The 10,987-nt window shown below is 39.6% G+C and overlaps 2 protein-coding genes across 2 annotated transcripts; one reads left to right on the forward strand and one right to left on the reverse strand.

Annotated features, from left to right (window-relative positions):
- The first annotated feature begins 583 nt into the window (after positions 1-583).
- LOC113685367 (NADH dehydrogenase [ubiquinone] flavoprotein 2, mitochondrial) lies at positions 584-4,705 on the forward strand. Its single transcript, XM_027202874.2, has 9 exons — positions 584-688; positions 792-872; positions 1,283-1,345; positions 2,388-2,475; positions 2,877-2,976; positions 3,154-3,251; positions 3,525-3,634; positions 4,127-4,203; positions 4,507-4,705. The coding sequence occupies exons 1-9, from the start codon at positions 629-631 to the stop codon at positions 4,598-4,600; spliced, it is 771 nt and encodes a 256-aa protein (XP_027058675.1). The 5' UTR covers positions 584-628; the 3' UTR covers positions 4,601-4,705.
- Positions 4,706-4,787: 82 nt separating this feature from the next.
- LOC113685365 (mismatch repair endonuclease PMS2) lies at positions 4,788-10,984 on the reverse strand. The gene is made up of 4 exons (XM_027202873.2): positions 10,621-10,984; positions 9,786-10,137; positions 8,148-8,436; positions 4,788-7,340 (listed from the first exon to the last, which is right to left on the reverse strand). The coding sequence occupies exons 1-4, from the start codon at positions 10,956-10,958 to the stop codon at positions 5,635-5,637; spliced, it is 2,685 nt and encodes an 894-aa protein (XP_027058674.2). The 5' UTR covers positions 10,959-10,984; the 3' UTR covers positions 4,788-5,634.
- Between the last annotated feature and the right edge of the window lie 3 nt (positions 10,985-10,987).

Below are 10,987 nucleotides of genomic sequence, written 5' to 3' on the forward strand. Positions count from 1 at the left end.
CCGTAATTACGACGGATGACTGACAATAGGCTATAAACAGTTTGTATTCTCTTGTGTCTGACTAATTCTCCGCGGCTAGTCCGTTTCTCAGCTAACATCCCAGCTTTTGATTCTCCAAAGACATTTCTCACAAAAACTCAGGTCTTACATCAGTGAATTCGTGTCGTCAGTTGAAATGGCATACAACAGTCCTGGTTACAATCAAACAACGTTGTAAATTTCAATCAAGACTGGATATTACATGTAAGAAATGGTATGCAGTATAATCAATACGTCGAGCATTTTTGGAGACGGTCAGCAGTAACCAGAGCAGACCATTGCGGAAAAGAAAAGAAAATAAAGAGTTTACTTTGTAATAAGACTGCACTTTTTACACATTGTGACGGCGCCTATTTTGTCGTTGTTGTTGTTCTGCTTATTTTTTTCTTCTTCTTCACAACCTTATTCAGTAGATCGAAAATAATCCATGAAATATGATGACAATACGAGTCCTAAAACAAATTTCTTCGCAGGATAAGTCCGCTAAACTTGAAGGGCTGGATCGTCACTTTTTCCCAGACCTCCCCTAAAAATATTTGGTTTTGGGTAATTACCGCTGACCAATTAAAGTTTTCTGTTTTCGACCGCCATGTTGTCGAGTCTGAGAACTTTGTCAAGATCATTCTCGCTTATTCGTGCTGTTGGCAAGGTGAGGAGATAATCAAGGTGTAGAATAACTACTCAACTATGTTTCTTCCACTTTTTTGGAGATAAGTTCATAAATTCATGCAAAGAAATGATTCTAATCGTAGGCCAGTCAACAAGCAGTATCCATCCATCCCTCAAGATGTTTTCATCGGGCAATACCCGTCTTGTCAGATAAGCTTTTCGTGGTAAGTGTGCACAATAAGATTAACATCAACTTCAATTTGCAGCCGTGACTCATAAGAGAAATCATCAGAAGAAAGATTTGCCACGTTTCCAATACCTAGTGAAGCTAAGTAGTGCGTTTACTTACTTTGCTTTGCTGTTACATAACGACCCAACTTAAACTTTAGAGTTGCATTGGATTCATTTCTTAAAAAAAAAGGAGATACGTTGAACAGCTCTTGAAAAGTATGCAATCTACTTACAAAAGTAGTCTCCTACCTGTATAATTTGGCTGTGAGATGATGATACATATATCTTACTTTCAATATTATTTACAAGTAGATGATCTTGAATACCAAAATTGTGATCAAGCTGTATTCAATTTGAAGGGAAACTGAACCAAACTGATACATGACTTTGAATTTGTTCACAGCACAGGGATACTCCAGAAAATAATCCAGACATTCCATTTGAACTGACTGCTAAAAACCTGGAGGTGAGCAACAAAATAGGGAATCAAACCAATATCACTCTCTTCACCCTTTAACTCCCAATAGTGATTAACATGCAACTTCTCCCTAAAATATCTGTACATTTTTTCAGTAAACACGTTTGAAGAATGTTCAAGCTTATCAGGTGGAATTTGTTGTATAGATCTTACACCAAATTCTCATAATTAATTTACAAGTCAGGAAATGTGTAGCAGCTGGAGGGGAGAATGAACAGTCAGATCTTGGGAGTTAAAGGGTTTAAAAAAATTTAATGATTTGTTTATGGCCTGACAGCTTAAGCCATGAAGGAAAAATGATCTTGTTTTTTAAAATGAGGATATGATCCCAACATCAATGCTGGCTTCATGGGGTTTTCCTTCATGACATTAGTGTTTTAATTACTGACTCTGTGAAGCTCTAACATGAGAATTTGGTACAATCCCACTTATTTATAGCAGTCTTTTTCATTTCTCAATTCATCATGGTAATGGGGATGAGTGAAGTCCAATTTAGTCTGTAGACATAAGGGTAATTTTACAAAAAAAAAAATGAGGAGTATAGTTACAGATGGAAACAGAGGACACAAATTGACCAAGTCCTGTTTCCAATTTATTAAAACTTTAACAAAACTTGTGAAACATATCTATTGCTAAAAAGTCTATTTAAACATTTAAAGCGTCTTGTTCATTTGGGTGTTCATGAAGCTTAATGTGTAATTTAAGATTCTCACTCTTTAACTATCCAATACATGCTCAAATTGGGCTAAAATTCAATTTTTTATGATTTAATTAATACTTAACTCCCCTGATCTGTTTGTTAATTCTCCTCTCTTGCATTTCCTTGTAGACTAGTTGGGAGAATTTGTTAAGATTGAGTATTCTCATTACCTGTTTGCTGGATAATGTACAGATATTAAGGGAGAAGTTACTTGTTAATCCTTGTGGGAGTTAAAGGGATTAAGTATGCCATACTGAAAGCAGTGATGAGCATTTAAGCTACACACTCATCATAATTGTTCTAAGAGTTGACAATTTGTTGTTTTCTTAGAGAGCGAAAACAATCATAAACAACTACCCTGATGGACACAAAGCAGCTGCTGTCATACCTGTACTGGATCTGGCACAAAGACAACATGGTATGCAGTGGAATTATAACATGCTGTTTTCACAGAAAAAAAAAATTTGCATACAGGTTTGGTAGAAGTCAGATCTTAATTGAAAGAAACCTCTCCATCCACTTATCAAGGATGAAAAGACTTACTCAGTGCAAAGCTTCATCCTCAACTCTTTTCAAAGTTGTCATATGGTGACTTAAAGTCACAAGGTGGTCCTCAAAATAAAATGCCAGCTTTCAAGCTAATGTGTATCTCACTTCAACTGATGGCCATAAGCAGCAAGTTATAAAGAGTTCCCTATTGGCCATGACAATTAAAGTAGTGACAGCCTTGAGCTATGTCATAGGCAAGTAACTTACCGGTAAGTTATTCTTGATCGTATCGCGCCTATTGCAGCATGAAAGTTTTTATTTCTCTTTTAGGTTGGCTACCAATTTCTGCAATGAATTATGTTGCTGATTTGTTGGAAATGCCAAGAATGAGAGTTTATGAAGTGGCAACATTCTACACCATGTATAACAGGTTTGTTTAGCAGCTTGCCATCTTAAGAAAAAATAAAGGTGCAAAAGTGACAAAATGTCCTCTCTCTTACCATTTTAAGCTTACAATCTTTTTTAAAAGACTCTCACACCTGGTTCTTATCCTCATATCTCTTTATGGAGCTGATAACCTGATAAGAAATGAATTTTTCTCTCCAAGGGAACCTGTTGGAAAATATCACATTCAAGTCTGCACCACAACACCTTGTCAACTGAGAGACTCAGACATGGTAGTAGAAGTTATTTCCAAGAAATTAGGTTGGTTAACTCACCCCACATGCCAAGTAGTATAAACAACTAGAACTTCTATTGGTTCCCCTTGTTTGAATTAATACCAAGGAACCTTCTTTTTACATGACATTTTCACTCCTGAAACTGCAACGTATTCCAAAAGTGGTTGTTTCTTTTCACGAGCTCTTGAGTTATTTAATCAAAAGGTTTTTGACCAATCAGGTTGCATGTCAAAACTTAGCTTTTTTATAAATCTTCATAAATTGTAAAGGTGAAATGTCCATAATTTGATGTTTTAAGGTATCAAGATTGGTGAATCAACAAAAGATGGCTTGTTTACCATGAGTTCAGTAGAATGCCTTGGAGCTTGTGTGAATGCCCCAATGATGCAGATTAACGACAACTACTATGTGAGAACAGTTTCCTTTTTTTCACCTTACCATGCAGTAATAACATAACGTTTATTTGTTGCACTGATAAGCTCACTTAGAGTCATAAGAACACTGACCTCGTTACGCACAGGGGAACGGGAAGGAAGATGTTTAAAATGTTAGTACTCATCAAAAGTACTAAAACAGGGAATTACTTTTTGACGAAAATGAGCAGAATTTCGTAGTTAACGATAAATTAACTGGTGGTAATTATTTGCGGGACACTTGGTGGGTACTAGGCTATTGGAAACAAAGGGAAAATGCGTCGACTAATAACATCATTCCTTCATAAAACGGAAGCGTCCCGGGCGTTAAGTATAAAGTAGGAAAGAATTCTGCCTTATTAATTCATAGGTACGATTCCGACAATTTGTTTAGGAAAGCACGTTACTCTGTCATTAATGTAGTAAAAGGCTAGTCCTAACGACTGACTTAACCCACTTTTTCTTATTGTGTATCAAATCTCTCCAGGAGGACCTCGCAGCCAACGACGTAGAAGAAATCATTGACGATCTGATTGCTGGAAAAACACCAAAAGCGGGACCCAGGTATGCCTCTTACATTTACACCTTTTATTCATTAGCTGGCTAGCATGCCCTCATTTTCAGTGCAGTACGAGCGGCGAAACGGCGAGATTCGAACCGATGAGCGAGACGAGCGAGCGAGAGGTACGAGCGAAAGGTTGACGAGGGGTCTGGGCTTGGACCCTCACGAACCTTCCGCACGCTAACATCGGTTGGAAAAGCGTGGGCCTCACCGCTAAGAGAGCGCCCCCGCAGGCGATTGTGCAGGTGATGTTCTTCACTATTTTCTTTTCATTTTCTCTCATGTGGGCTTGCTTTCTCTTCCAGGAGTGGTCGATTTTGTTGTGAGCCCGCTGGAGGACTGACGTCATTAACAGAGCCTCCCAAAGGGCCAGGCTTTGGTGTGCGATCTGACCTTTAAACCGTTTGCTCACTGATAATACTGTTATTGAACCTTGTAAAATAGAAATTAAACTTTGTGTAATCTTGTTTGAGATGCGATAAATAAATTTGGTTTTTAACTTGTTTTGATTGGAGGTTGATTTCACTCTGATATCTTATCTTTTCCGTCACTCTCATCTTATTACAGAAACTTAGAACCACGCACATTTTAGCGAGAGGTAAACGGCTTTTATTTCCCTAACAGAGTCTACGTATTTCGAGACGAATACGACAAATCGATGCATGATTTAGTGTACTTTATTTTACATTTTCTATGATAATAACTAAACAAACCTTACTTTGATGGAAGTCGAGCAAACTCAACGCATTAGAGATGAGGAAATAAACGAATTATGGAGACCATTTCCAGCCTAACATATATGATGGCAGCATTGTGAGGTTCACTTAACGTCTCATAGTTAACAATCTAGCTCGTGAAATAACTCTACACTGAATTTAACTAAATTTTCTATCTGGATATGAAAACGGTAGCACCGCTTGGTTTCACTAGTTTCACGGTGCCCTGACTATGTGCAACTTTGCAGGGATGTTTAACCCTTTATACCCTAACATCAATAAGCATATTCTCCATACTAATCTCAGACGTTTCCTAAGTTGCTGACAAGGAGAACTTGTTTAAAATTAACAGCTTCTTTGGTTGGTGATCATTTTCCTTTACTCTCGTGACCTTAATGTGTAACTCAAAGGTGACATTATAGAAAGAAAGAAGCAGTGAGTCACTCGTAAGGGTTAAAGGGTTAATGTCACCAACATAAATCATACTCCTTCTTCCGTGAAGAATAATCATGAATTCAAACTGTGATTTAACATAACATATTCTAACAGATTCTAATGATGATGCACCTTTCTAAAGTACAAAGCTTCTCGTACAGAAGCTACCATCTTGACATCTTGATCGGGAACAAGCGTGGATTCTCTATCTCACTAATGCGGACAATAATTTCCTCCGTTTCCTTTAAAATGAGGAAAAATTTGACCTTAATTCGTCAATTTTCAATGGCAATCTGATGATGGCAGCATGCCAAGGTTCACCAAATGTCTCATGGTGGGCCGGCCATGAGGGCAATTCCACGGATGTTGAATCTCACCCATATGACAGACAATCTTCTTCATCTGGGCTTGATCCAATGCTGTTCCAACCATGATAGACATACGGCATGCACGGCTCGCAAACATCTTCCTAACTCTGGAAGGTCTGCACATAATGCCGGGAGAATCACTCAACATGAAAATCAGTTCTTCGATATCCTCCACGCCGAAGGTCCAGTTCTTGCTCATTGGAAGCGAAACTAGTTTGACCTTCCTCATCGCTTCAGCATTTGCGTCAATTTCAAATTCGAACCCATTCTTTCGAAATATATCCACATTGTCCATGAGGATGGCTTCGTTAGCAGCAGTTAGTTCAAGTTTCTGTGGAACAATGAGCCGTTGTGACCTGATTGTGGTATTGCGCTGCTGATCTTCAAAGTTATACTTCTCATCCGATGCATGCTGATCGATTATAAACAAATCATTGTCCAGTTTAGCGATGATGAAACCCAAATTGAACTGACCTAGAATTTCCATCCGTTTAAACATGTCTTTGCTAATATTCTTTCTCAGCTCTGACTCTGCACTAGAATTACTCTCTGGAGCAATCTTGGCTCTGAACAAGCGAGCTTCAACAGCCCTTGTTTTTTCTCGATGCGGTTTCTTGACGTTAGTTATCAGATTATCCATACTAAAGTTAACTGTGCTTTCCTTCCGGTCTCTAAATGAACCGGAAGCAACTTGTTTTGTACTTGAAGCATTCGGACGTTTAGGAGTTACAAGTAACGACTTCATGGCGTCATCTCTGCCATCCACATTTTTATAAGAGCATTGATTTTCATTCACAGGCTCTGGATCATTTTGGCTGTTTTCTCCGGATTCGTTTATAAAACTAAAACTTTGGGAAGAAGCAGGACATCTTGAACTACTCTCCTCAACAGAATTATCATCTGAAACAGTCGCTCCGCAAGGTGTGTCCCTTACCTCACTCACTCTTAATACACTGTCGCTTTCACGCTGTACTGTGCAGTCCTCATTATTATGATCAAGGACATACTTCTCTTTCACAAAGTTCTTCGTGTCTAATTCGTCCTGAACTTCAATAACATGTTCGTTACTTCTGCCATCTTCCCTGAGTTCTTCATCATCTCCGTGGCCGTTAATTACGGTTGTATGTTTCCTGTCAGATCGTAGTCCCACGTTGTGGCTTCGATTTGACAAACCACCAACCCGAGAAAACATAGAAGTAAGCCTTGCTTGCTTACTGCAGGGTTCTTTTGGTTTGTTCTTAACATATCCATCAACAGCTGAGAATTTCCTCTTAAAACTACTGAGGGAAGGGAACCTCATTCTCTCTTCAGACACACCAGGTCTGGATATCAACATAGGCTCTACAGACTGTGATACTTTAGCATCTTTATTGACTGTAGAGCCCGTACCTTTCTGATTACGAAGTTGCTCGTTCTCGGGGAAAGTCACATTGTTAGCCTCTTTTGCTGAGAAAGATTCGGCCAGTGTTATTTGCATCAGAGGTTTTTGATTGACATCAAATGAAGCTGTACAAGGGTCAAACATTCTCTTCAAGGATGATTTCATTGTGGCCAGGAGCACCTTCTCCTCCTGAACAAAAACCTGTCGTTTGTCCGGAGTCACATTCACGTCCACTCCATCTGTCAGAAGAATCCATAAAAACATATATTTCAGCTTGCGAGCAGGCTTTCATTATATATTAACGCAGCGGCATGCGCGGCAAAGCCCACGAATTTCGAGCCAACGAACGGAACAAGCGCGCGAGAGGTCTGTGTAGAGCCCGGCACGAGAAATATGACACGCGAGCTTCGCTGCTCGTGCCGTGGCAACAAAGTGAGCCTGCTCACAGTTAATATAATTTCAATGAACGTTATTATGTGATCAACCCTTTAGCTCCCAAGATCTCATCAGTGATTCTCCTTACTGTCTGCCAAACGATCTCATTATGTTAGTTTGGAGAATTTGGTATCGGATCAATTAGTAATCCCATAATTGATATTTTTCTTAATTCTCATCTCTTGTCTACATGATATGGTAGAAATATAGTGAGGAAAAATTCTGTCTTTGTCACCCACGGAAGTTAAAGGGTTAATTGACTAACAAAACAAACAAACAAAAAGGTCAGTTTTAAGATTTTATTACGTAACAATTCGAAAAGAAATAGCTTTAATTTGACCTGCGGATGAAATGATCCCCGCAGGCGAACTGCCATTTCAGCAATTACAGAAAAGAGGCCTAAAAAAATCAGGTGTCGACGGGATTCGAACCAGTGCCTCCCATATTCTAGTTGGGCACTGCCACCATTGATTTTTTACGACCTCAACACTGCACAGGTTCTGTATTGAACGGATGCGAAGCGAGGGTCTCTTGGGGCGTCAGGTAAAAATAAGTTTCACTGTATTGTATGTGCTTGGTACATAACAATAATCTTTGTAATCAGAACTCACCTCTTGCTAAGGTAATATCTAGCATCACAAAAGGATATTGATGTCTGTTGTAAGTGTGATAAACCTCATTTATGACTCTGAGCACTTTGGATAGTTCACAAGGTCTTTTGTTAATGTACAAAAACTGACGATCAGCACTACTACGTCCCATGCCGTGATCTGGTTTTGAAATATAGCCCGTGATATGGAAGGGATTGTTCTGTAGGTCAGTTTTCGCTGCATCAAGGCCGATTTCATTGCAATCCTCTTCGTTTGGCGCTGATTGTTCAAAAGCCATTATAGTTTGTACCTAAAGAAATAAACATTACATCTTCAAGTTAACGCGAAGGACGGCAATACAGGACTGTGGTGTTTTTGCTTCCCTAAAGTTTTTGATTGGTGCCCAAAACAAAACCTCGCACCTTCTCCTCAACCAATCGGAAGCAAAACTGGAATCTACCAGAACTTGAACACTCAATTTTTCTGGAATGCGAGGCTGGTTTTCTTTGTGTCATTTGATTTAGCACTAAGTCCCGAGGTGTTCCTCTGTTCTGATCAGCTGCCGTGATTTCGTATTTGGGATTTCGGTTTAACAAAATTAAATCAAAAAGCACTTTGAGAAGGCAACAACATGGGGTCGCAGAGGGTTATCAATCCACAAAAAAGAAATAAGATATAATTACATGATAACTGCCTGAGTAGGTGTGAGAACTTATAGAATTACAGATCTACAAGAACTCACTAGTTTGAATAAACCAAAATGTCATGGTTTCAAGGAAAAATAAAATCATGACTGGGTGTGAAGGTATCTGAGCAAAAGGGTTGGCAACTGGAGGGAGCGTGAGAGCACCTGAATAAGTAGTTTAAGGGCTTCTGAGAGTGGAGCCTACAGGAACTTGCTGGTTTTAATAAATCAAAATCTTGTGGCACCAAGGTGAAATAAAACCACCCCTGGGTGTGAAGGTATCAAAGCAGGACAGTTAGCCACTTAAGAGTATGTAAGAGCACCTGGCTGTACATTTAGGGAACTCCTCTTGAGGCATCAAGAGTACTCAAGGAAGCCTTAGTCAATGTATCAGATAGCAAGACAGTCAATTGTCTGTCAATACAGAGTTATCTTTCAAACGTCATTTTATGTTATTGTAGAGAGAAGAGTGTCACAAATAAACACCACATAGAGTTAAACTGGGTAAAACTGAACTGTACTCAACCAGATATTTCATGCTGAAACAGCTAGTGTATAGGCTCACTAATAACTGTTTATCATTCATGATGTCACTGTAATAACAAGATAGCAAGTTGGTTAATAGTCAGTCAGAGGTTGGCAAAGGCCTCCTGCAGTACACTGTCATGATGTATTTCAGGAGGGTGCATCATGGTCATAAGAAAATTAAAACAATGAGCCCCAAGAGTGAAATTCACCCTGGTTTGCAATCGCATGTGAGAAAAGTGAATGTGAAGTCCAATTACTGCATTGATGTTCAAAGTCAACTCAGGGGTGCAGTACCCAAAGGCAGAAAAAATTTTGTGATGGCACCACAGTATCTCAGTGTCAAACTCTAAGTTAGGAGTTTTATTTGAGGAGATACCACAGGGTACCTACTAGCTTTTTTAACAACCTTGTACTATACCAGTCAGGGAAATACACACTACACATACCTGCTTTGGTCCAAAGACACAGGTTATGTTATCCTTCACCTGATCACTTCCATTTGTTGACACAATTGTTGTCTTCTTTCCCTTTTCCACTTGATTACTGCACATTATCCTCACACCTGTACTTACAAGACAGTATCCTTGAAGGACATGTGCTAGTTTTGAGAACTCCCTTTTGATGTTCCTGAGAAACTCTCTATGGCGTACAGGTAAAGTTGAAAAAAGGTTTTCTAATGACACTGTGGTGCCAACAGCCCTGGCACAAGGGTTCTTGGAAAGCAGTTTTCCATTGTGATCATATTCTAGTCTTGTTGCCACAGTCTGGGACGAGTGATGTGTCACTATTATAAGTTTGCTGTGGAGAGAGAGAAGAATACATCAGGCGAATTGAATGGCTTGTGGTTCCTAAAAATGTGGTATCATTTTCTCATTACCCAGTTCTTGAACCCCAATGGCATGTAAAATGACTTGTTTCTGTGACCTTTTTGCTGTTCTTTTAATTGAGCACTACAATACAAGAAGCCCCATACCAAGTTGGTTGAGGCACTAGTCATAATAAAACTATGAGATCAAAAGATCCCACCAATCCATACTCTCCCCCCCCCCCACCCCATTCCCCACCCCCTCCCCTATTCCTCTTGACTACACCCCGACCTTCCATTGTTAGCACAATCACCCTCACTCTCTTAGCTAAAGATTTGGTTATTGACCTGTCAAATGGTTCTAGTGACGAATTTACAGATATATTGCAAGCTATCAACAACATTCAGCCGTAAGGGACGTTAAATAACCAATTTAGTTTCCCGCCAACACCAAATAGCGTCCCCTTCACAAATACCTCAGCGCACAAAGGGAGCTTAGTGCCTCCCCTCTGAAACCAAACGTTTCCACGCTTGCGAGATCGGAGAAATCTTTTAGCTTCGAGGTATGGTGCTTTAAAGTCAACGCTTCGAAATTGTGGGGTTCTACCCCACAGCCATTATCGATAACCTCTAAAACGTCAGCGCCATGATTTCGTAGTTTGATTTCGATGTTGGTGGCTCCAGCATCCAAGCTATTTTCAACAAGCTCTTTCATTGCAGTTGCAATACTTAAAACAACCTGACCAGAGCAAATCTGGTGAATAGATTTCTGATCGATCGCTTGGACAACTGGAGATGATGATATGGCCGCCATTTTGTTCGAACTCGTTCCGAAAACTTTTC

The sequence above is a fragment of the Pocillopora damicornis genome, chromosome 3 (assembly GCF_964200805.1).
Source record: "Pocillopora damicornis chromosome 3, jaPocDami1.2, whole genome shotgun sequence".
NCBI lineage: Eukaryota > Metazoa > Cnidaria > Anthozoa > Scleractinia > Pocilloporidae > Pocillopora > Pocillopora damicornis.